Source organism: Notolepis coatsorum (genome assembly GCF_963971535.1).
Source record: "Notolepis coatsorum genome assembly, chromosome: 13".
Taxonomy (NCBI): domain Eukaryota; kingdom Metazoa; phylum Chordata; class Actinopteri; order Aulopiformes; family Paralepididae; genus Notolepis; species Notolepis coatsorum.
This window is the reverse complement of record NC_140177.1, coordinates 126,182,316-126,209,658: the sequence shown is the minus strand read 5'-3', so window position 1 is coordinate 126,209,658 and position 27,343 is coordinate 126,182,316. Positions and strand designations below refer to the sequence as shown.

The 27,343-nt window shown below is 47.1% G+C and overlaps 1 protein-coding gene across 1 annotated transcript in view; it reads left to right on the top strand.

The window, feature by feature from the left end:
• The window catches only part of trim110 (tripartite motif containing 110), a gene marked incomplete at both ends in the record, with an annotated part of 168,268 nt that overhangs the window by 91,784 nt on the left and 49,141 nt on the right, over nucleotides 1-27,343 (top strand). The window contains one exon of the mRNA XM_084327799.1: nucleotides 20,544-20,689. Coding sequence (XP_084183925.1) covers nucleotides 20,544-20,689 — 146 coding nt within the window. The remainder of the gene's footprint in view (nucleotides 1-20,543; nucleotides 20,690-27,343) is intronic.

Sequence of the window (27,343 nt, the reverse complement as noted above, 5' to 3'; positions counted from 1 at the left end):
CGCCAAGCCCTGTCAACTCCAGATCACCATCATCAGCGTCATCCCCAAGCGAGGCCGACCAGAGGCTAGCGCAAGTCTTGATCGCCACGCTGACCGCTTCAACGGAAAGAGAACGTCTCCAAGCGCAACAACAGAGTGAGCGCGAACATTCTTCAACGGAAAGAGAACGTCTCCAAGCGCAACAACAGAGTGAGCGCGAACATTCTTCAACGGAAAGAGAACGTCTCCAAGCGCAACGAGAGAGGGAGCGCGAACATATCAGACTGGAAGAGAGGCGCCTCCAGGCTGAAGAAACCATGGAGCGAGACCGCGCCAATGCACAGCGCGACGCCGCCCATGCACAGCGCGAGGCGGAACGAGACCGGCTGCAGGCGCAAATGATGGAGCAAGCGCTCCAGAGGGTGACACCCCACTCCTCCACCCGGAGCTCCCGGAGATCATCACGACAAGGGTCGAGGGCACCTTCCCCTCCCCGACCAATCTACACGGGACCCAGCCAACGGGAAGAACCTGCTTACGTCGCCGAGAAACTAACCAAGCGACTACAAAGCCTAGCGGAGGACGAGGGAGGACATAAAGCCCACACGCACGAACCCATCTCGGACCAGGAGGAACAGTACAGCCCCGATCTCAGCCCCGACACGCTGCGTTACGAACCCCCAACCCGTCCTAGGGGTGAGTTTAAGCAACAGACAGCACCGAGGAGCAGTACCTGGGGGCCCGGCCTCTGGTTCCCACCCAGCACGAACCCACGACCCCACGTACGGGGAGACTCGCCAAGGAGGCCTCTCGCCCTACGTGCATCAGTGTCACAGCCATCCATGGCATCTTACATTGGGACACCCACATTCCCAGACTTTACACGTGAAGACAGAGCGCAGTATACCGAACTGTGCATGTGTTTAGAGACCATTATGTCCGGAGTACAGGACGAGTCCTACAAATATGCCATCCTCCTTAAGCACCTCAAAGTACCCCGAGCGCACAACATAGCGCTGGCATACTCTAACTCAAAGACTCCCTACTCTGATGCCCTGGTGGCCCTCGACGCGCGTTACGGACGTACATGGGACGTACATCAGGAGATACGGGAGATTGAACGTCTCCCCCCAGCTAAAGACAATCGAGCCCTGGATGACCTATCCATTAAAGTACAATCCCTGGTAGGGATGCTCGGGTCACAAAGAGAGAAGGGGATGTACGAGTTGTACGTCAACTCCAACGTGGAGCGGATATTAGAGAAGCTCCCCCCATCCCGCCAAGAACGTTTTCGGCGGCAAAGAGATCACCGTGACCCCCATGGCCCAGAACAATCACTCCTAGACCTTGCTGACTTCCTAGCCAGAGAGGTCAGCAGCCTACGGATCGACACCTTCGCGTGGGGCGGCTCTAACACTAAAGATGGACCGAGAAGGTTTAAAGACAACAGCAGGCCCGTCACCGTGATGCACCAGGCCGAGTCGGGGCCGCGACAAAAGAGCCATAACCCCCCCCTCCCCCCCCCGCTAAGGGAAAATGGAAGATCGCATGCCAATATTGCGACAACGAACACTGGCTGTCACAATGCGACGCATTTAAGAAATTGACCGCCGAAGACGTGAGTCAGTGGATTAAAGCGAACCGCCGCTGCTTCCGCTGCGCACGCAGCCACATGGCAGCTGAGTGCCGCCTCAAGAAAAGGTGCGGCAAGTCTGACGGCGCCCACCTAGAAGTCCTACACGAGAGCAACAAACGAAGACCCGCCCCACAAAGCAGCTCGAGAGCAGAAGTACTCTACATAGACCCTGCGAAGAGCGGGAGCTCCCGAGTGCTCCTCAAGGTGGTGCGAGTGCTCCTCAGCTACGGGGACAAGGTACTCGATACCTACGCCGTCCTCGACGACGGGTCGGAGAAGACTCTCCTCCTCGCTTCCGCCGCGACCCAGTTGGGCCTGCGGGGTCCAGAGGAAACAATGACAATCCGTACCATTTGTCGAGACTTAAAGACAATAAAGGGTGAAAACGTCTCGTTCACCATAGCAGCGATCGAGCAGCCCGAGAAGCGGTACAGCATCAACAAGGCGTTCACAAGCCACGACATAGGTCTGTCACGCTATGACTACCCCATCCCACAGCTGAGGGAGAAGTACGCACACCTACGCCGACTGCCCATACCGCTCATCGACGGCGCCACACCGACCCTGCTCATAGGCTCCGACCACGCAGACCTCATCGTCCCAACGGACGCGGTCCACATCGGACCCAGAGGCTGCCCAGCCGCGGTTAAGACCCGACTGGGCTGGACGCTCCAAGGCCCTCTCTCCGGGCCTTCCAACCGACCAACGTCCACACGCTGCCTTTACACCAAGGTGAGCGACCAAGACACTACCCTCTTGCAGCACGTTGAGAGACTATGGACATTAGACTCGCTGCCATTCAAGAACGAACGTAAACTGGTTCTCTCCAAGGAGGACAAGTACGCCATAGCTCTTCTCGAGCAGAAGACTACGAGGGTCGAGGTCGACGGAGTGCTAAGATACGCGACTCCACTCTTGAGGCGGGAAGGGATGCCCACCCTGCACGCATCAAAGGAAGTGACACAACGCTATCTACAGAACACCGAGCGGCGTCTCGCCAAAGACCCCCCTCAAGCAACGATATATCGCGCCGAGATCGAAAAGCTGATCACGGCTGGCCATATAAAGAAAATCGACGACCACGAGGCAGACCAGATGACTGAGTCCTGGTACGTGCCCCACCACAAGGTCCACCACAACGGAACGAACCGCATCGTATTCAACTGCAGTTATCAGATTGGACTACAGAACCTGAATAACTTGCTCCTGCCTGGCCCGACACTCGGCCCCTCCCTCCTCGGCGTACTGCTACGTTTCCGCCAGGACAAAGTGGCCATCAGCGGCGACATCAAGGGAATGTTCCTACAAGTGCGACTGATGGAGGAAGACAAGCCTCTGCTGAGGTTCCTGTGGAGAGAGAGGCTCGACGACGAACAACCCTCGATATACCAATGGGAGGTACTCCCATTCGGCACCACCTGCAGCCCGTGCTGCGCCACGTTCGCGCTACAGAAGCACGTGGCCGAAGACCCCGGAGCCGACGAGGAGGTCAGACACAGCGTGGGAAAGAGTTTCTACGTGGACAACTGCCTACAGAGCGTATCTACGCCAGAAGAAGCCGAGAGCATCCTACTAAAGCTACGAGCCTCACTGGCCAAAGGTGGATTCGACCTCAGGCAATGGGCCAGCAGTGACCCTCAAGTCCTCCGCAGCCTCCCCCCAGAGACAAAGGCAGCAAGCAGCGAGACCTGGATGGCGACCACCCCAGGTGAAGCGCAAGAAATTACATTGGGCCTCGTCTGGCGTTTCAAAACAGACTCGCTCCATTACAAGCACACATCCCTGACCACGGATCAGGGAAGGTCCAAGACTCTACCGACCACTCGGCGGAGTGTGTACCGAACACTCGCCAGCCAGTACGACCCACTGGGGTGTATCCTACCTTACACCACTCGGGCGAAGATGCTGGTGCGAGAACTGTGGGACAAGGAGCAGGGCTGGGATGACCCCATACCCGAGCACCTGGCTTCCACCTGGAGAGAATGGGAAGGAGAACTCGACTCACTCCAAGAGGTGACCATCCAACGGAGTTACTTCCCCCCTACAGTGCGGCTGGAGACGTGTCAGATAGACCTGCACGTCTTCAGTGACGCCTCCGAAGTGGCGTACGGATCGGTGGCTTACCTGAGAGCCCGAGAAGAGGGAGGAGAAGTACATGTAGCCTTCGTCCTGGCCCGCTCGAGGATAGCTCCCCGCAAGCAGCAGTCGATCCCGCGACTAGATCTCTGCGCAGCTCTGGTAGGCGCGCAACTCGCAACGATGATACAAAGTGAACTCACCATACCGGTGCGTGAGACCATCCTGTGGTCAGACTCTATGACTGTGCTCACCTGGATCCAGTCCGACTCCTGTCGGTACAAGGTTTTCGTCGGAGTCCGAGTCACCGAGATCCAAGACCTGGTAGGAGCAGCATGTTGGAGGTACGTTGACACCAAGCAGAACCCAGCGGATGTCATCACACGGGGGATGTCCTTAGACGACCTCACACGTCCTAACCCTTACAGTGACGGTCCTGAGTTCCTCAAGCTCCCGGAGGAGAAGTGGCCTACCCCCACACCACGGGAGGCGAGTCAAGATGAGTCAGAGATCAAGAAGTCTATGTTCTGCGGGCTGACGCACGCCCCGGCTCCAACAGACCCGAACCTAGACGACTGTTTAACTCTTGAGAGTGCTCAGAAAAGGACATTCTTATGGCACCACCCTGAGACTCCCCCACCACAGACCTCGACGCATCGAACTACAAAGAAGCCGAACTTCTTCTGCTAAGGAGAGCCCAAAGAGACTCATTCCCAGAAGAACTAGACTGCCTGACAGGGAAAAGGCCAGTCCCCTCAGACAGTCGACTCCTCACCTTGGCCCCAGAGCTCGACGCCCAGCACCTCATCAGGGTGGGTGGTCGATTGAGACGGGCCCCGGACGTGACTGACGATGCTAAGCATCCCATCGTCCTCAACAGCCGACACAAGATAACCGAGCTGATCATCCAGAAGTACGACGAGGTGGTGCACCACGCGGGGGCCGAGAGTCTTCGCTGAGATCCGACGACGCTTCTGGATACTCCAAGGGAGAGAAGCTGTACGACGGCGCTTCCAACGGACTTGCTCAACCTGTCGCAAGTGGAGGGCACAGCCTAGTATCCCGATGATGGCCGACCTGCCTCCCTGCCGCCTCCCACTCGGCGAGCGGGCCTTCCACTCTACGGGCGTGGACTGCTTCGGCCCATTCAACGTCAAGAAAGGAAGAGGGACAGAGAAGAGGTGGGGCATTGTGTACAAGTGCATGATCACCCGAGCTGTTCATATTGAAATCCTCCAGACCATGAGTACGGACTCATTCCTCATGTCCTTCCGGAGATTCCAAGCCCGGAGAGGAACCCCATCAGTGTTGTTGTCCGACCAAGGGACAAACTTCAGAGGAGGAGACACAGAACTGAGAGAGAGCTTCCTAGCTATGGGTGAAGAACTCAAGACCCGCCTCGCTCCCGCTCAGATCACATTCCAGTTCAACCCCCCGAACGCCCCTCATTTCGGGGGAACCTGGGAGAGAGAGGTCCGTTCCATAAAGACTGCTATGTACACCGTACTTGGGGCCCAGACTGATTGATTGATTGATTGAAAACTTTATTAACAGATTGCAGAATGGGTACAATACAGTACAGCTCAATACACACAATTGTTAAGAGGATGCAGACCAGAGAAAGACTTTCGTCTTGTTTACATCAGGGTCCCCCATTTTCAATTCATCAGGACATATATGAATGAATGAATGAATGAAAACTTTATTAACAGATTGCAGAATGGGTACAGTACAGTACAGCTCAATACATACAATTGTTAAGGGGATGCAGACCAGAGAAAGACTTTCGTCTTGTTTACATCAGGGTCCCCCATTTTCAATTCATCGTAACATATATGACATACATGACATACAGATAGACAGTACTGCTCCATCTATACATTTATGACATACCAGATTTGCAAGACCGTGGTTGAGGAAGTCCTGATGACAGTCCTCACGGAGATCGAGGGCGTCTTGAACTCTAAGCCCCGTGCGAAGTGAACCCAGTAACTAGTGTGAACCTTAGCAAGTGTGTGTGGACTTAACGTAATTAGTATCAGAACACGAGGTGAACCTAGCAGCAGAACTATTGGACATGTGAGCAGTGGAACCTACCAGCGGTGTATCGTTACGGATAACTAGTAGCTCCTTAGATACGACCTTGATATTGTAGAACCATTGTTGGTGGATTATAGTGAATTGTGTAAACGTAGTACCGTGGAGAAGAGCATCGTTAATACCATTGTCGTTTGGATTTAACTACACCTGAAGATCTGCATCGGGCTAGCTTCGAGGACGAAGCTAGCTAGCTATCATCACTGCCGTCGGGCTTTGGATTAAGAGCTATTACCCTGCTATCGAGCACTTGGATTACAAGGACTGGATCCGTATGAGACCCCCTTTCTTCAGTGACCAGCAGGAGTATCCGCCTATTCTTCAATTCCTCTGGAGCTTACCACTCCGTGGGGGAAATCACCAGTCTCCAGCTATACCCTCGTTTGCCCCTATATCGCCATCTCACTCCATGCAGCGTTCCGGTCTAGTATTATTAGCCTAGGAATTATTCATTCCCACTGACTTTGATACTCTGACATTCTACTATCATTCGCCATAAATGAGCAACGTACTAATTCTCAGTTGTACATTTGATATTGCTAATAAAATACTGTAAACGTTATCTTTGTCACCGTGCCGTCTATTGAGTGTCATATTTAACTGTACTGTCTGGCAAGTAATAATAATATTTAGTAGTGGTTTAATCTATCACAATCTTTAATACAGTCAGGGTTTTGTAACCCCTCAGTTACACTTACCTCTCTCATTTTTACTCTGCAACGCTTTGGCGAAGCACTTTCTGATGTCCATTTGAAACGTGGTGCCTCGTCGAGCACTGTGTGTGTGTTTACTGTTTACCTGGCTCAACTGCGCTGCCAGCTGACTCAGTCAGCTGGTGGGATGTACCATGTATGCTCAGCCTCTGTCATAGGGGTGTGCAAACCATTCAACCTCCAAAAAAGAGCCTGTTGGAGGATTTCAACAAGATAAATCAAAAACAGTGCAAAATATTTCACTATAATATTTCAAAGCGAAGTAAAAAAAAAAATAAGAATTATTATGTAATCACTGGGGCACAAATTATGATCACTAGGGCACGTGCCCTAGTGATAGTGGTCTAAATACGCCGATGTACAAGACAAGTAGATGGTACTAATCACTTCTCTGACTGCCCCAGGAGTAAGTGGTACACAGGAAGCTGACAAATAACCAGAAAATTATGACCCTACCTACCTGTGGTGTCCACTAAACTATATATTCTAACAGCATATAAGTAGTCAAATCAAATTACAAAAATAAATAAGGGCATACTCACCTGTTTGAAGTTTGGCTCAAGCCCCCACGTTACACAACATGTAACGATCACTACCCACACTATAGCACCACGACACACCATGCAAAAAAAAAAGAAAACACCAAACAAATTCTAGGGGTATTTGTTTCCAAATTCACTCCCGGACGAGCGCCCAACTGTTACGACCCTGGCTCAAAGGGACACAACATAAGTGCAAACAGACACCAAAGCCTGTGTTTAAACCAAAAGCCTACTCTAACAATGAATACTAGTACAAAGTAAAGATCAAAGAATGGTGGAACGTGAAAAGACTCTGTTTCCACACTCTCCTCTAGCAACCGTCAGGCTGCATGTGTGACTGAGGGACTGGCTTTAACCTGCCAGCAGGTATCCAATCAGCAGCAATCAGCTAATTAGCAGCCCTCACCTGCATGCACAGTGACACAGGAGTGATCAAGCTCATGGTACATAACAGTGTGTGTGTGTGTGTGTGTGTGTGTGTGTGTGTGTGTGTGTGTGTGTGTGTGTGTGTGTGTGTGTGTGTGTGTGTGTGTGTGTGTGTGTGTGTGTGTGTGTGTGTGTGTGTGTGTGTGTGTGTGTGTGTGTGTGTGTGTGTGTGTATGTGTATGTGTGCATGTGTGTTTGTGAGAGAGACAATTAGTGCGTGATACAGGGGGGGGGGGTCTGAAAAGAGTTTTTTCCTTACACAAACCAATGACCTTAAGCGCATACTGTATCATACATGATTGTATGTATGTAGACCACTGCAACACTTCCGAGTTTCTGAAATCATGGGAGAGAGAGCGGGGGGAGAACATTTATGAATGGATGAGAGCCTTGACATTAAGTGGTTGTAGCTACGGCTGTGCTCCTGCTATAGTCACTTTTCCACACCTACTCCCGAACTACACATGCACAGATTGCACTACACATACACAAGATGGCGCTGCACTGTCCGGCTGCCTCTCTGTTAGCTCCGTCGAGACTGTGCTGGTTAATTTTAATAGTTTTACGTGTGTTTTTTTGTGTACCAACTGCTGGTGCATTTAATATATATGACCGACAATGACTGATTGACATTGGATTACAGCACACTCACCGCTTGGACTGCTTTCTCGACCGGGTCGTTGTTGAACAATGGCCGGTGGAGATCCTGAAGCAAAACAACAACAACCCTCCCAGGCAGAGGAGACGTCGAGGGAAGAGAGCTGGAATCCGAAACAGACTGAGATCGAGGGCTCACAGGACATCCCTACCCAGCATATTGTTGGCCAATGTACAATCCATAGAAAACAAACTGGACGACATCAGAGCAAGCATCCAATTCCAGAGGGACATTCGGGACTGCAACGTCTTTTGTTTCACCGAGACTTGGTTGACTCCGGATGTCCCGAACCACGCAATAGAACCGGCAGAAAACGTCTTTGTTCTCCGCAAGGACCGAACTGCAGAAGAATCTGGAAAGACGAGAGGCGGCGGCGTAGCTTTCATGGTAAACAAGGAGTGGTGCGATCCATGCAACGCAAAGGAATTGTCGAACCACTGCTCCCCAAACCTGGAGTTTATTACCATCATGCTGACCTTTCTTTCTTCCGAGGGAGTTAACGTCCATCATCCTGATCGGAGCATATATTCCACCACATGCAAACACTGGGGTCGCACTCTCGAAGCTACACGACCAGGTAAATAAACTTCAGACAGCTAATGTTGACGCTGCTATTTTGGTTTTGGGCGATTTCAACAGCACAAGTCTTAAAAAGGTGTTGCAGAATTTCTATCAGCATGTGACTTGTCCCACCAGAGGCGAGAACATATTAGACCATTGCTACTCGCAATTTAAGAATGGGTACAAGTCACAGGCTCTTAGTCCTTTCGGCAAATCAGACCACAACGCCATCTTTCTTATGCCAAAGTATAAACAAAGTCTCAAGCGCGCACCTGTAGTAACGTGAGATGTGCAGCGTTGGTCTGGGGAATCAGAGGCGCTCCAAGGTGCACTTGAATGTACAGACTGGAGTGTGTTCCGTGATAACACAGACAATATTAATGACTACACTGAAACGGTGCTTGACTTTGTCTGTACTCTGGTAGAAGAAACAATCCCCTCTACCACAATTAGAGTTTACCCAAACCAAAAGCCCTGGGTAGATAAATCCGTCCGTGAGGCTCTGAAAGCGTGCACCTCAGCCTACAATGCCGGGCTTGTGACAGGCAACATGAATGAACACAAGGCGGCGAGATACAATGTAAGGAGGACAGTAATAGAGGCAAAACGTCGTTACAGGGATAAAGTTGAACTTCAGTTTGAACAGGCTGACTCCAGAGGTATGTGGCAGGGCCTCAGAACGATGACAGATTACAAAGGCACCTCCCTCAAGCTGAACAGTGACATCTCCTTAGCAAATGATCTCAATACCTTCTATGCGAGGTTTGAGGCTGTGAATAACAACACCAGCCTACAAACCACTGCAATGGAGGGGGGGCCACTGCCGATGGAGACTCAGTGTTCAGGTTAACAGAACATGAAGTGAGGAGGACCTTTAAGAAAGTGAATATCAGGAAGGCAGCAGGACCGGACGGCCACGTCCTAAAAGTCTGTGCCGACCAACTGGCCCTGGTATTCACTGACATATTTAACCTGTCCTTAGAACAGGCTGTCATCCCCACCTGTCTGAAGAAGTCCACCATTATCCCTTTACCCAAAAAATCTACGCCTGCTTGCCTCAACGACTACCGCCCTGTTCAGGTTAACAGAACATGAGGTGAGGAGGACCTTTAAGAAAGTGAATATCAGGAAGGCAGCAGGACCGGACGGCCACGTCCTAAAAGTCTGTGCCGACCAACTGGCCCTGGTATTCACTGACATATTTAACCTGTCCTTAGAACAGGCTGTCATCCCCACCTGTCTGAAGAAGTCCACCATTATCCCTGTACCCAAAAAATCTAGGCCTGCTTGCCTCAACGACTACCGCCCTGTAGCTCTCACCTCCATAGCCATGAAGTGCTTTGAGAAGCTAGTGAAGGGCTACATCTGTTCCTCCCTCCCCATCAACCTGGACCCCCTGCAATTTGCATATTGCCCCAACAGGTCAACGGAGGACGCCATAGCCCATGTGCTGCACACAGCAGCATCACACCTGGACAAGAGGCAGGGGAACTATGTGAGAATGCTGTTCATCGACTACAGCTCAGCATTCAATACCATAGTCCCCTCCAAACTCATAGCCAAGCTCAGGGACCTGGGCTTGAACTATGACCTCTGCCAGTGGGTCTTGGACTTCCTGACGGGTAGATCCCTGATGGTGAGAGCAGGCAACTGCACCTCCTCATCCATCACGCTCAACATGTTGTTCTGAGTCCCCTCCTCTACTCGCTGTACACACACGACTGTGTGGCACAGTGGAACAACAACACAATCATCAAATTTGCTGACGACACAGTAGTGGTAGGCCTGATCTCTGCCAACGATGAGAGGGCCTACCTGGAAGAGGTAAAGAATCTGTCGTGGTGGTGTCAGGAGAACTGCCTCTCTCTCTGAACGTCAGCTTGTGGATTGTGGACTTTAGGAGGTCGGGGTCAGGGACTACAGCCCCCTCAGCATCAATGGGGCACCGGTTGAGAGAGTGAACATTTTTAAGTACCTCAGAGTCCACATATCCGAGGACTTGACATGGACCACACACATTGACAGTGTTATCAAGAAGGCACGGCAACGCCTCTACTTCCTTAGGCGCTTAAGGAAGTTCCAAGTGAGTCAGAAGATCCTTAAGAACTTCTACTCATGCACAATAGAGAGCATCCTGACTGGCAATATCACCTCCTGGTTTGGGAATAGCACCGCACAAGACCGTAGCAGACTACAGAGAGTGGCCCGTTCAGCCGAACGCACAATAGACCTGTCGCTAAACCACGCCCCCTTTGAAAACTCGGACACGCAAAGCCGACCGTGAATGACTCGTTGACGATGGCCGCAGGCAGCCCCTTTCCTGACTGTGATGCAAGCCTTGCTTCACAGTCACGAAAGGGGCTAGGCAGCGGGAGATTTACCACAGCAGGTAATAGACCTGTTTTTTAAAGATAACACAAATATTTCATCTAGAAGCAGACAGAGAGGGTTACAATATGCAGTGGAAAAGTACGTTCATGAGATACACATTTACCTTAGACCTCCATGGTGATGCAAGCATTAGCTATAGATACCGTCTCAAGCATTACTTACAGTTGACTTGATTGAAGATTACAAGAACTATGACGATAATCCATGATTACTACTATTGCTGATACATTTAGTTTAAGGCTAGTGGGCCAACGCAGTATACGAGCTAGACCCGACAGTTGTGTCACTAGTCACTAGAATGAGGAAAAAAGTGAGAGCTGTCACTTGCCAACAATCCTCCTCCATAAAGGGGTGAGACGTCAGAGAATGGTATGCTGCACATTCTAGTGTACATCAGGTCAAATGATTGATTACACTAACTATAAATGTATAGTGATAGAGACCAAAGTAAAAATACCTAATAATAAAATAGACCTAATAGGGGGCGACAGTGGCTTGGGAGTAGAGCAGTCGTCTGGTAATCCGGAGGTTCCCGGTTTGATTCTCGCTCCTCCCGGGCAGTGTGTCGAAGTGTCCTTGAGCAAGACACTGATGAGCAGGTTGGCACCTTGCATGGTTGCCTCCACCGTCGGTGTGTGAATGTGTGAGTGAATGGGTAAGATGTGAGAGACAAATTGTAAAGCGCTTTGGATAAAAGCGCTATATAAATACAGCCATTTACCAAAATACCTGTAAATCACAGTATATGGGTACAGGACATTTTCTTTTTCTTATAACTTTTCTTATAACACTAAGTATAAGTTATATTTAATATAGGGCGGCTACGTGGCGCAGTGGGCAAGGCGCTCGCAACGAATGCTGGAGACTAGGCTCGAACAGGATGCCTTCTGTTCGAGCCCCGCTCTCCACATTGCTTTCAGTTTAGCTGGTCGTCCACAGTAATACACATTGGCGGAGGTAAACTGAAGGGTGGGGATCGGGCGTTGTGGACAGCGACTCCTACAGGTCGGTTGGTGCGCCTGTGCAGTAGAATCAAGAAGCGATGGGGCGGGGCCCCTCCAAAGCCCAGACCCCCGACGCTGAAAGATCGAGCCGCGCAGGTGAAAAGATGCGACGGCTGTTACCTCGAGTATCGGAGGGGACTCGTGCTATGTATGACTTAGTCCACATTGCAGCCGGCTTGTGGGAGGCAAGAAACAACGTTCGAAGACAGGGGAGGGTTGAATTGGACGATATGAAAATTGGGATGGGAGAAAAATAGAAAATGGGAGAAAAAGTGGATAAAAAAAAAGTTATATTTAATATAAATATAAATAAATGCATATACAACACATTCTCAAGATAGATCATTCTGATTAGAAAAGAAAACCCACAACTAAAGTGTACATAAATAGCCACTATTTTTAATATATACAATAAATATACATGGATTTACAGTTACACAAATGGATGTACGATATAAACTGGAATAGCGAACAATATCATGTGTTGTTGTGATACATCTATGGTAATTTACCATTATATTCTTGTAGCCAAATGAATGCTGTGACGAGGCTTAAAATTGATTTTGTCCCAACCCCAGACCCATAGTTCACAAATCGAATTAAAATGTTATCGCTGGATGCACATTGTCAATCTACTGACCCGTTAGTCATAGTGAAGTATCTCTCTTCATTCATATAAGTTCTGTGATCGTATAGTCTTTACCCTTCTCTCTGCATTGTTGGTATTTCTGGTGTTCGGTTCTATTAAGGAAAACGCAGACGAGGTGGTCTGAAAACAAACTGGTGTGTTTATTCCATTCTTAATAAGACATCTCTATCAATCAAACAAGTACAAGGTCTTCATTTCATCTAATCGTCTCTTTGATGTGGCAGTTTTGTCCATTATCTGATCAGTTGTGGCCGATCAACGCTTTCTCCGGTGTGGTTCTCTGTCTCGGGTTGTCCAGGACAACACGCGGCTTCTCTTTGTGGTTGGTGGTCGCCAAGGCAACCTTGGTTTCGGTGAGTCTCAGCACTCAGGCAGGGAGCGCTTGATTTCATCTCGGCGGATCTCTGCTATGAGCCTCTCCTCTGTCATCTGGTGTCAGTGGCTCTGTGTGTCTCCGGCTCGGCTCTCGAGTCTCCGGTTTCTCCGTCTATCTCTGTTTCGTCTGAGCGCGCTCCAGTCTCCAGCGCTCCAGCGCTCTCCTCCGCTCCAGGTCTGTCTGTCAGCCAGTGTGTGTGTGTCCGTTTTTCTGTGTGTCCCGGTGCTGTTCCTTTAACTTCTAAACCACACCTCCCAGCGCATCGTCGGATGACGCTGCCCTAGGAGGCGTCAGCCTATCAAATCAATTTGAAACCAGCTGGTCTTTTCTGAGGTCAAGAAAGGCTTGCCCCCTTTGTATTTCTTTAAGAGAACTACGTTTATACAAATTAGCCTATTGGATTCATTATTTTACATTTAGAATTAGCAAATCAAGTCATATGGTTTGAACCCAAACACATGGACACTTTTCTTGACAATGCTAATGGTCGTCTTGGCTGAAAACAGTTTTAGAAGTCATTTCACCACATGTAATTTGATTTTCACAGTGTAGGACAATTTTCTAGTCTCCATGAAACACCACAGTTGCAAATGGTCTAACCCTTAACCTCTGATATTTACCAATTAAATGCATTCTTATTGTTTTACTGTTATCCTTGGTCGTTTTGAACCAGTTTTTAATATCCAGTTACTCAAATTATTTAACAGAACACAGATTTCACAGTTCTGAGTTAGTTTGGTGCTAATCTCAGCTTGTTGTTTCACTTAATTTAATTCCTTCTATGCCCCTGCTAGGCAGGGCTTAATTTCTAAATCTTGCTGCACTGAGCACCTGGTCCCACTTGGGTGCACACAGAGTCATATATCTTCATGCTGGAGGGCTCTGTTTACAGTCTGTTTACTCTGTTTCCTGACCCCCTCCTCCGTTACGACCGGGTCCAGTTTAGAACAGCTGGGGGCTATTCATCCTGTTACCCCAACTGTAGATAGTTCTCAGGATAACACGATCGCGTTTTACGACTTATGGCTGTAGCCACAGTTCCTGTTCCCTATGCTAGAAACCACCTCCTGACCTCCGTCTGTTTGAGATGGCCATTTCTAAACACAGCTGCTAACCTCATCTGATAAGGTGCTATTCTGAACCGTTGGTAGAATGTACCATAAAGTCATAAACAGTCCTTGGCCTTATCAGCGAACCACCATCTGTGCTTAGCCCTGACGGCAGATCTGTCCTGGAGTTGGCTGTAGATTTTGATTGGGATGCAGTCCGGGAAAGTAATCTTTAACCTTGTTTTAATCACTAAGTATTTTGTTCAGTTTCCTTGAGTTTTTCTATGTTTCATTTAGATAATACACGACAATAGTCACAACATTTGCTGTGCTTATTGATGACCCTTGGAAGGAGAAACATGTTGATTTTGGTTACGCTTTCTTCTAGTACCTCCATTATGGATTAATAGCCTGGTCTGTTGACATTTGCAATATCAGCAACTGTTGATGAAGATTAAGTAGTAGATGCCTATAGAATATGTACTGTACTTTTACTTTTGAAACTTAATACAGTACTGTAGTGATTGTAATGGTACATAATTCACCCACGGACCCATTGTAGGAACATTCTAGAAGATTAGTGCCGCCCGAACATTCTGGAACGTGTGTGATGGCATGGCAGTACATTCTAGAACCTTAGTGCCCGATCATTCTGGAACGTTGGTGATGATGTCATAGTAGCCCCTTCTAGAACCTCTAACATTCTTATTTAAGCATTCTTTAGCTTTCTAGTAATGTCCACCTTCCGGGGGGAGCCTGCTCCACAGGCCGGCACTCCTCATCTGGAGTAAGAGGGGAGGAGAGAGGGGTGATGGATAAGGAGAGAGGGGTGATGGATAAGGGGAGAGGGATGAGGGGGAGAGGTGAATGAGGGGGAGAGGTGAATGAGGAGAGAGGGATATTATTCAGTTCATCAATGATAACTGGGCTGGATATACGATAGCTAGTTCGCAGTCAAAGTCAAACGTTAGCAAACTAATAGTTTGGTCTACGTTTCTAATACATGCCGTCAAATATTATGTCTTTATGAATTGACCTTACCTTTGAGCAAACATAAGTGTCCTTGGTAATGGTCTTTACATTCAGTTGTGTATGTGGTCGACGACACAACATAACCCACCGCTTGCACTTCTCTAGTTTTCGTTTGGGCTTCGGAAAAGGTATGAAATATACTCCTCCATCCAGTCTTTCAGGGTACCTGGTGTCCGAATTACAGGTACCCCATGCACAGCGTTTCACCATCGGATATTAGGTAGATAATAACATAAAACTGAACTCTTGACAGTGGTTTCGATCAAAGCCGTCTGGTTTGCTACAGCCTACAAACCTAGTTGACCGAGGTTTCTGCAGCATAGATTTTTGCTGTGATATGATTGGACAAATTCTATTTTGGGGCGTGGTTTAGCGACAGGTCTATTGGAGGTGGGCTTCCCACTCTCCAAGACATTTACAACAAGCGGTGCATGGGTAAGGCTAAGAGAATAATCAAAGACTCCAGCCACCCAAACAACTGCCTCTTTGAACTGCTGCGGTCAGGCAAGCGATACCGGAGTCTCATGGCAAGCACAGAGAGACTCAGAAGAAGTTTCTATCCTCAGGCCATCAGGATGCTAAATGACAAGAACACTATGTAACAACCATCAAATACACTCACAGCACACATATCCACACGCACACACTCACTTTAAACAAACAACTCACTGCAGCACCCACTTTACCCACTTTAGACACTTAACACACTTTATATTTATTGGTAAAGAATCTGCACTACAACTCATACCTCATTACACCTTACTGTAAATTGTACCTACATTGTACATCATCCCATTTCTGCATTGTACTGTATATTGTATTATAACTCAGTTACTTTTCTACTCTGCATTGTATATTGTATATATTGAACACTTTTGTCTACGTACTTGACTTATATTTTATACTTATTATACTTATTTTATACTTATCTATTTTTATCTAGCACAATCTCTCGAGCAAAACAGAAAGAAGCATTTTAAATAAAAGTACCTACTGTCAAGGCTCTCATCCACATTCATTAATCCCCCCCCCCCCCCCCCCCCCCCTCTCCTCCATGAGCTCAATGTAACGCGGAAGTGCAGTGGTCTATTGCAGTGGTTCCCAAAGTCGGGGTCGCGACCCAAAGGTGGGCCGCGAGCAGCCACGGATGGGCCGCGAGATGATAAAAAAAAAAAAAAAAAAAAAAAAAAAAATTATTTTAATTTTTTTTGTCAGGCCACTGAACTTAGAAGCAGGCCAGGACAGTGTTTCTAGTTGTATTCTAAAATTCTATTCAATTGTATTCTAAAATGTGACTATATGGTTTTATATTAACTTAATAAATAAACAAAACGAAAAATCTACTTATTTCAACGAACATTTCAAACTAAATAACAGATTATGCACATAAAACGCTGAAAACAACCAAAGCAACAATAGTATTTTAATGAGGCTATTATTATTATCATTATTATTTTGCAACAAGTTAGCCCTCTCATAAATAGCACATATAAATTAATAACTAACTTGAACTAACTTAATAGGATTGAAGTGATATTTGGCTTAAAAAATCGATCGCCTGACAAAAAAAAAAAAAAAAAAAAGCCAGACGATGTGCATTGGGCCGCGGCTCTCTGACGCCTTATTTTCTGGGCCCCGGCCTGAAAAGTTTGGGAACCCCTGGTCTATTGTACCTAATGGCTTTCTCACTAGCCATTCGGGGTCGAATCACAGCGCGATCGCACCAAAATAGGGTGTGATCGTCCTAATGAGAACGCTCCCCCCGTCACCGGGGACGCTGATTCGCTCCAAACCTGGACCGCTGGAATAGGTGGTTTCGGGTGTGCGCCCGTGGGAGCGGGGGGCGTGGTGTGCAATGCTTTCATGCTTGCTTGAATTTTGGGCAGATAAAAACATACAGCAACAACTGGACAATACCCACAAAAACGATATTTATGGGCAATTTGGCGAGTTCAGACCTCAACCAAACAAGCATGTTGAGCCTCACGGCTCAGTGGATGAAAAGCCACGTTACAAGCCCAAGACTTCCCTGGCTCGCATTAGGCCTGGCAATTTTTTTGCCATTGCTATGTCGGGGTCATCCCTATGTTCCCCGGGTCCTATGTTCCCTGGGTTCTATGTTCCCCGCCCCAGGCTCGCCACAGCAGTGGATTCCAAAGATAGTCACTTTTATAGATAATTCATTTGTATCTCAACGGAGCTAGTCTGACGCAATTAAAATCATTCTGAATAACAGTGAATTCCCCGACCCCCCTCCTTGCCCTGATAATTGTGAGCTGGTGCAGTCACATTATCAGAATAAATGTCGTGGGCAAACGCTCATTACTGACCCACTTCCATCACCACCATGGTGCTCGGATATACAGCCCTCGGAGAGTCGGAGCCGACCTATCTCCCCGCTGTTACGCGTTTTACGCAAGCTGAGGTAGAGACTGTATTACCCATGCTCCCCAATAACAGTGCATCTGGTGTGGACGGTGTCTCCTATGAACAGCTCAGAGCTACGCAGCCTGACATTTTAACATCCATATTTAACATCTGCTTGGTGAACAGGAGTGTCCCTGATTCATGGAAGGGCGCTCTCATCTATAGGATCCCCAAAAAAGGCAATATCCCCGACGATCCGTCAACCTGGAGAGACATTTCCCTTTTACCCACCATCTATAAAGTGTTCATGAAATGCGTTCTTGCCCGATACCTCCCGTAGCTCGTGGGTGAAAACATATTATCTCTAGCTGTAATCATAACATTGTGTGCTAAAGTTCCAAACGCATCACGGAAGTCCAGAAAAACAGCAAAGTATTCACTAGACCCGTGCTTAAAGTCGTCTATACCCGTTTTGAGACAAAACACATGTTCATTCATGCCTTGCCGATTGATGTAGGCCTTTTGCTTGGGCGATAATATGTTTTCATCCACGAGCCACTGGAGGATTCGGGCAAGAACGCATTTCATGAACACTTTATAGATGGTGGGTAAAAGGGAAATGTCTCTCCAGGTTGACGGATCGTCTGGGATATTGCCTTTTTTGGGGATAAAAAATGTTAAATATGCAGATGTTAAATATGGATGTTAAAATGTCAGGCTGCGTAGCTCTGAGCTGTTCATAGGAGACACCGTCCACACCAGATGCACTGTTATTGGGGAGCATGGGTAATACAGTCTCTACCTCAGCTTGCGTAAAACGCGTAACAGCAGGGAGATAGGTCGGCTCCAACTCTCCAAGGGCTGTATATCCGAGCACCATGGTGGTGATGGAAGTGGGTCAGTAATGAGCGTTTGCCCACGACATTTATTCTGATAATGTGACTGCACCAGCTCACAATTATCAATGCAAGGAGGGGGGTCGGGGAATTCACTGTTATTCAGAATGATTTAAATTACGTCAGATTGTCTGTGCTGCCACAGATATGACAGCTTGTCTCGGCTCACCTTCCTCCGCTTTTGTTGTCTTGTAGACGTCAACGAGGGCTGCACTGTGTCCCACACACACACACACACACACACACACAGACCGCAAATAAGAACGAACGCTTATAAAACGATTTAATAGGCTAAACTTCATTTAAAATTCTTTGATTTACACTTGTTTATTGTATTTGATTTTCTCAACATAATGCTACGTCACACACACACACAGACCGCAAATAAGAACGAACGCTTATAAAACGATTTAATAGGCTAAACTTCGTTTTAAATTCTTTGATTTACACTTGTTTATTGTATTTGATTTTTCTCGACATAATGCTACGTGGCCCAACTAGATTTGTGACTCCGTTGAGATACAAATGAATTATCTATAAAAGTGACTATCTTTGGAATCCACTGCTGTGGCGAGCCTGGGGCGAGCCTTTATCGCTACCGGGGAAACATAGGGGGAACATAGGACCCGGGGAACATAGAACCCTTTTGCGGCTACCGGGGAACATAGGACCCGGGGAACATAGGACCCGGGGAACATAGAACCCTTTTGCGGACGGGGGAACATAGAACAATTTTTCAAAAAAAATAAAAATAAATGGGAACATAGAACCCGGGGAACATAGGACCCGGGGAACATAGACATGTTCCCGCTATGTCTACTATACATTGGTTTCTTGTTCTAATGCATTTATTTCTATAGACCAGTGGTGCCCAACCAGTCGGCCGTGATCGACTGGTAGATCAATGACATGCAATATAATTGATGCAAGCAATGGGCTAATGTTAGCTGCTAACTAGTAATAAATAGGCTACGCTAACTAGCGTTAGCTTAGCGTTAGCGTTAACCCTGGAAAACGCTCAAAGCGGACTCCACGACACCAGTTCCATTAGTGAGAATAGGGGGTGGGTTATATTGACAAGGCTTGACAACAGAGGTTCAAATATAACTTCATATTTATTGGTTATTTGTTTCTTTATATCAGCATCCAGTTTCCACCACTGTGTGTTAAACTCTTCCTGTGTTGACATTAGAGCGTGACATCATCGCCTACGGCAGCTTACATGCTCAAAACGCAAACTGTAAACAAAACCCGGAGCGCACCAAGACTGCAGTGTGTACGCAAACTAGAGGGGGGAGAGGGAGGAGCTGATTCGACCCCGAATGGCTAGTGAGAAAGCCCCCTAATTCCTGTCCCCGTGTCCTGTGTCTTCTCTCTCTGATGTCTCCTGTGCCCCACTGTCCTGTGTCTTCTCTCTCTGTGTCTCCTCTCTCTGTGTCTTCTCTCTCTCTGTGTCTTCTCTCTCTGTGTCTCCTCTCTCTGTGTCTCCTCTCTCTGTGTCTTCTCTCTCTGTGTCTCCTCTCTCTGTGTCTTCTCTCTCTGTGTCTCCTCTCTCTGTGTCTCCTCTCTCTGTGTCTCCTCTCTCTCTGTGTCTCGTCTCTCTGTGTCTTCTCTCTCTCTGTGTCTCCTCTCTGTGTGTCTCCTCTCTCTGTGTCTTCTCTCTCTGTGTCTTATCTCTCTGTGTCTCCTCTCTCTGTGTCTTCTCTCTCTGTGTCTTCTCTCTCTGTGTCTTCTCTCCCTGTGTCTTCTCTCTCTCTGTGTCTTCTCTCTCTGTCTTCTCTCTCTGTGTCTCCTCTCTCTGTGTCTCCTCTCTCTCTGTGTCTCCTCTCCCTGTGTCTCCTCTCTCTGGTCTCTCCTCTCTCTGGTCTCTCCTCTCTCTGTGTCTCCTCTCACTCTGTGTCTCCTCTCTCTGTGTCTCCTCTCTCTGTGTCTCCTCTCTCTCTGTGTCTCCTCTCGATGTGTCTCCTCTCTCTGGTCTCTCCTCTCTCTGTGTCTCCTCTCTCTGGTCTCTCCTCTCTCTGGTCTCTCCTCTCCCTGTGTCTCCTCTCTCCGGTCTCTCCTCTCTCTGTGTCTCCTCTCCCCGTGTCCCAGGTTACTGACGGACCTCAGCTGTCCCCTGTTCTCCCCCGGCCCCCTCAGCCTGGACAGGAAGTACATCTTGGAGGACATCGAGAGCAAGTACAGAGAGTTCATCACAGAGACGCTGCGCTGCCTCAGCGAGCTCAAGAGAGAACTCTGTGAGTGGAGATGTGCTGTCGTACATATATACAACCATCCTTGTTTGTGTTTTTCCCCTAATGAGTGACCTCTTATTAGGCCTGTCCCCGACTAAGGATTTCTATAGTCTACTTTGATTGCCCGAAATTTGCCGATAGTCGACTGGTAGTTGAATATCAGTGGACCAATTGCATGCTTTCGCAGAGGACAAGAAGCCTTCAATCGACTTCTTCAGACATTAAGCACCCCTACAGCCCAAGTGGAATGATCCCCCCAAAAATAAAAATAAAATAAAAAATAGAATTTATAAAAAGAAATTGCATTGCTTAGTCGACTACCAGGCTTCTTGTCCTCTGCGAAAGCAGAAAGCATGCAATTGGTCCACTGAGGGATACATCTTGATATGTCTAGTGTGTGAAATCCTCTTTCAGTGCCTCTGTGCCCATTTTCTTATGCAGTTAGCCTCGCTGGTATGTGCGCCATTAGCATTAGCCACGCTTCTAGGCCTCTTTGCTTTTGGAAAGAATGATTTAAAAACAAAAATAATAATAATTATAATAAATATTTATTCTTTTTGCATTCGACTAAGAGGTTGGCAGTCGACTACGTCTCCTTTCGATCGATTAGTCGACTATTCGACTAGTCGAGGTCAGCCCTACCTCTTATTAACCTTTATAGAGCCACAGTCACCGCTGTTATTGAGGGTGTCGGTGAACCCAAGAGCACAGAAGAGTGAAGCGGTTTAGGTTATTTAATAACAACCCAGAGAATGACAAGGAAGGCAGGTAGTGAGTAGCTGGGAGTGAGAGTGGGTGACATGGTGGGTCCATGCGGTCCCGGGGAGGTGCAGGCTGGTGAGGTCCGTAGGTGGGGGTGCAGGCCGGAGGGGTGAGGTCCTACACACAGGAGAACAAAGGTCAATACGACGCAGGATACTGAGTACACAGGAAACACTAGGATTAACACAGTAATTGTGTATAAGGTTTCTAGAGGTCCAGAGAAGAGTCCTACTACCAAGGGAGGTGAAACAACACTTGGACCAGGAGTGGCAGGGGTGCAGGCTTCTTATCCTGGCTCCGTGATGAGATGATAGTACTCAGGTGTGTAGGCCGGCCCAGGTAGGCAGGCTGACAGTGAGGCGGGAACAGGAAGAGACCCATATAAGGTTGTGGGAACCTACTGACAGACAGGCGAGAGAAAGGCCCTGGCTGTGGCTGTAACAGCTGTATCTGAACACACATCAGCTGTAGCAGGCTATATGATATGATTGTTAGCCTACTGCAGCCTCTATGTGCACAAAGTTAGCTAGCAACCATCCTTGTTTGGGGTTTTTCTCCTCATGAGTGACCTCTTATTAATAACCTTTCTAGAGCCACAGTCCCCGCCCCCTCTTGGGTTCTGGGTCTGTTTTCTCCACGGCTGTAGCCTGATTAGCCACGGTTCTGTTCCACCCGACGGGGTCGGTACCGACCCGAAAATGGCATATGGTCATAAATCAATATTTTTCAGAGTGTTGCATATTTTTTGCGATTTTTTAATCAAAGTTTTCAAGTATTAACATCACTAACATGTCACAAAAGCATGTAGAATGTATATTATCATCAATACGTTAGTTTAGCAATAGGTTAAAAGTGCCATTAGATAGTTTTAACTTCTCGATTTGCTGAAGTCTATATAAGACAGCGACCATTTTGGAACATTTGAATCATGGGAATTGTAGGTTTTTTGCTGCCATTTTGTCGAGGGGATGCATAGCTGTGGATCAGCGTTGGAATTATTTCGAACTACACTTCCTGGCAGATACTGTGATGGTTCAAAGTTCAGCGTTCTGAATGAATTATTTCAATAACTGTTATTATTCGGGATAATAAGCCACAAAAGGTAACGTTTTTGACAAATATTGAAACGCAGTTCGTTTCTCCTCCCTATTGTTAGCATGAAGCAACAATTATATCTGAAATTAGTTTCAAAATGGTTGCACTGTGGTGAAAATAAAAAGGTACAGTAAATTACAGTAGATATCATTATCTGTTCTTATGCACGCCTGGTGATACTAAATCCAAATTGAACTTGGGCATTTGAAAGATAATATATGTATGTATATATAAATGTGCGAATTGGCTAAGGTAATTGTTGAAGTCCCACAAACAACTAGTGACACTTTTTATTATGACATCCTGTTCTCTCTGTCACTTGTAGGGTGTAAAGGATTAAGCATATGTTTATTGTATATATCTGTTTTAAATCTAAGCATATGTTAAGAGATGACTTAAGCGTCAATGATTATGAAGAATGTCTTTGTGTATTCTTCCTCCTACTTGTGTAAAACTGTAAGAACTATAACTATAGACTCTAAAACAGTAACTTGTGTAAACTACCATATCTTGTGTAGCCCTGGAGAATGGATAGAGAAGGGGCCTCTTCTCTTATTGTTCCATGACGCCAGGAATGTGGCCTGACCTTGACAGTCAGCGAGGAGGGAATGTGCACGGTTAACCCTTTGCAGTCCTGAGGCAGAGGGAGAACCTCTGTATGATGTTTTACACATGTATGATGTGTAAAACATATCAACCAATGCTTAAATATATGTGTATGGTATATGTCTGTATTGTACATGTATATATATATATATATCTGTATATATCTGTATATATATATATATAGGCGTACAGGCTATTCCAATTGAAGGCCGGGACCTGTGCAGAGGCAGATGGATTCCTAAGGGCTTTCCACAGCCATAAGAAATCTATTACTTTCTTAGTTATAGTAACGGCTGGAAAAGGGAGGAGTGGTCATTTTTACGTATATCGTGTGTTGGTTGGTTGATAGAATGACATCACTGTATTTAGACCAATAGTAAGAGGTCTTGATATGATGCAGAACCTGGCTATATAAAGCCCTGCTCGCTTGCTCCAAGTTAGATTTTAGATTTTTCACTTTGAGAGTTTTTATAGCCCCAGGCAATGTTTAGCGGTGTATGGAACATAGCCTGGGAATTTTTGAGTAAACCTCCCTAGGAAGAATACTATTTAGATTTTGAAGAGCTATGCTAAGCTCTTAGCTAAATCTTTTAAATGATAGCGACCAAGAGAGTTTTTGCTATGCTATACTAGAGAGAGATGTTTTGTTTTATACTTATTTTTACTGGATTGGACATTTTCAAGACAGAATCTTTGTAACTTACTTTTTCTAATTAAAACAACTTTGTTAAAATACTTATTGAATTCGTGGACTGCTTTCTATCACAATGTGTCACGACGCTGGCCTCGCCCTGCTCTCATCTGAGGTAAAACGGTATAGCTATATTCTGGAAGCCATGCAGATTGAATCAATTGCTGGTTACTGCTTTTAGCTAAAGTTATATAAAGGATATAATATATATATATATATATATATATATATATATATATATATATATATATATATATATATATATATATATATATATATATATATATATATATATATATATATATCACTGTTTGTTGTTTGCGAGCGCCGGTAACAACTGTGTTCGACAGGCTCCATTGGATTTGTGGGAAACTGAGAGTCTAGCCACTGCAGGGCCTGACGATCTGGCCACAGATTGATGGACCTGTCGAACTGATAAGAGGTTATGGGGCTTGCAAATGATTATTAGTGTTATTGTGCTAATATTACACTATTGGCAGTAGTAATACTTATTAAAAGAGTAGTAATATCATCAGGCTTACAAATTATTAGCATTACAGGCTTTTCCTAAAAAATTATGATAATGATGATGATAATGATAATGATAATTACTATTATTATAGGCAAAGAGTTCTCCCAGACATACATTCGGTTTATTACAAACAAAGAAGAGGTTAACAACTCTTCTACGCTTATATTTCATATCAACTGGATATAACTAACTAGTGACTATGAAGTAAGCGTGATTAGGAATAGTAATTGACCCGAGAACTTGGCGAGTTTAGCACCTCGCTGGGGGATATCGGGCGGCCACAGGGCTCTATCTCGAGTAGGTGATTTGAGATAGATAAGAGACACCCGTAGGCTTTCAACATGGCGTCCCTGAGTTCGGGCTGAGATCGGTATGAGATACAGCCAAATAAAATAAACTAGAATATTGATAACGGAGAACTCTGAAATTAACAGATTACAAAAGTGAGTTTAAACCTTACTTGAATGTGCTTTATCAGCACCTAGGAAGTCATAACCTTCCGCTTTAGAATGCGCCAGACAAAGGATATTGATCTGTATGGCCCTCAGTGGAAAGCAGTGGCAAATTAAAAGGCATCTGCGTTTTTGTGGGCATTACTGGTGGAGCGGTTAAGGCCGCAAAGTTGGATTAAAGAAAAGAACGAAAAGAAAACCCCCTCTCTAATGTCTGGAGACGGCTTAAAGAGACATCAGCGCAGCCATACAGGCTGGCTTTGTCGGCTAACGATCCAGTGCTAACTGGAAGCTAACTGGCCCGAGTCTACAGGAGGCTACCTAGCCGGAGTTAACAGCCGGCTAATGAGCCAGAGCTAACTGAAAGTGAACTGGCCCTAGCCAAACAGGAGCTAACAGCCGGCTAATGAGCCAGAGCTAACTGGAAGTGAACTGGCCCTAGCCAAACAGGAGCTAACAGCCGGCTAACGAGCCAGAGCTAACTGGAAGTGAACTGGCTCTAGCCAACTGGGAGCTAACTGGCTCTAGCCAACTGGGCGCTAACTGGCTCTAGCCAACTGGGAGCTAACTGGCTCTAGCCAACTGGGAGCTAACTGGCTCTAGCCAACTGGGAGCTAACTAGCCAACTGGGAGCTAACAGAAGCTAACAGGAGCTAATTGGAGGCTCCCTAGCCCGAGCTAACAGCAGGCTAAAATAGCCGGAGCTAACAACAGACGCTAGCTAGCTCAGGAGAAGCTGGCGCAACCGACGCTAGCTCAGGAGAAGCTGGCGCAACCGACGCTAGCTCAGGAGGAGCTGGCGCAGCAGATGCTAGCGCAAGAGAAGCTAGCACAGGAGACGCTAGCTCAGAAGAAGCTGGCGCAACCGACACTAGCTCAGGAGAAGCTAGCACAAGAGAAGCTAGCACAAGAGATGCTAGCACAGAAGACGCTAGCACAGCAGATGCTAGTGCAACAGACGCTAGCTCAGGAGAAGCTGGCGCAACCGACGCTAGCTCAGGAGGAGCTGGCGCAGCAGATGCTAGCACAAGAGAAGCTAGCACAGGAGACGCTAGCTCAGAAGAAGCTGGCACAACCGACGCTAGCTTAGAAGAAGCTAGCACAAGAGATGCTAGCACAGAAGACGCTAGCACAGCAGATGCTAGTGCAACAGACGCTAGCTCAGGAGAAGCTGGCGCAACCGATGCTAGCTCAGGAGAAGCTGGCGCAACCGACGCTAGCTCAGGAGAAGCTGGCGCAACCGACGCTAGCTCAGGAGAAGCTGGCGCAACCGACGCTAGCGCAGGAGAAGCTGGCACAAGAGATGCTAGCTCAGGAGAAGCTAGCACAAGAGACGCTAGCTCAGAAGAAGCTAGCACAGAAGATGCTAGCTCAAGAGAAGCTAGCACAAGAGACGCTAGCTCATGAGAAGCTGGCGCAGAAGATGCTAGAACAGAAGAAGCTGGCGCAACAAACGCTAGCTCAAGAGAAGCTAGCACAAGCGATGCTAGCTCAGAAGAAGCTGGCGCAACAGACGCTAGCTCAAGAGAAGCTAGCACAAGAGACGCTAGCCAATGAGAAGCTGGCACAGCAGACGCTAGCCCATGAGACGCTAGCTCAGCAGATGCTAGCTCATGAGAAGCAGGCACAGGTAGCTCAGAAGAAGCTGGTGCAGCAGATGCGAGCTCATGAGAAGCTGGCGCAGCAGATGCTAGCTCATGAGAAGCTGGCGCAGCAGATGCTAGCTCAGGAGATGCTAGCACAGGAGACGCTAGCTCGCATGTTGAGACATCTCAAAGGACTGGAGATCCCCGAAAGGGCCTCAATGGCCCAAATGATGGAAATAGAAGTAAGGACCCCCGGTCAAGATCCAGGGGAAAACATGGTGGAGAAACTAATCTCACAGGTGTGAGACGGGAGCATGTCTCTCACTGTTGCAGCAGAATCAGTCATATGTGGAGCACCTATGCAAGGATCATGCTTACTGCTTGAAAAGCTATTCATAGGTGTCCCAGGGGGTAACCTACTGGCAGCCAGATGCGCAGCATGGTCACGAGACCAGTTATGTACTGAATGTATGCTGTATGACCAAGTCAAAATGCTATTGTCACGTTTTAGACTCAATCGTGAAAGTTGTAATAAGATATTTAAAGATATAAGAGATGAAACAATTTTGAAGGTATTTATTATAAAAAGTTAACAAGCAATGTAATATAAAAAGTGAATAAGCAAAGTATTTATACAAGGTGAATATAGCAAGGTACAATTGAAATCTAGATTGTTACAACTGGCCGGTCGAGTATATAAAAGAAAGAAAAAACAGTCAAGTCATTGTGGGTCAGTCCAGCAGTCTCGTCCGTGGAGTCCAGTCAGTCCGTCCAGTCAGTGTCCAGTCTCCAGCAGAAGTAAAAACAGAGAAGAAGAAGTCCCCCTCCTTCCCTATTCGAGTGTTTTATTAGCGATCCCATAGTCCAGAGTGTATGTGGTCTCTGTCCTGAGTGCACGTTGTGTGTCTGTGTGTATTGGTCCGCCTGTATGTC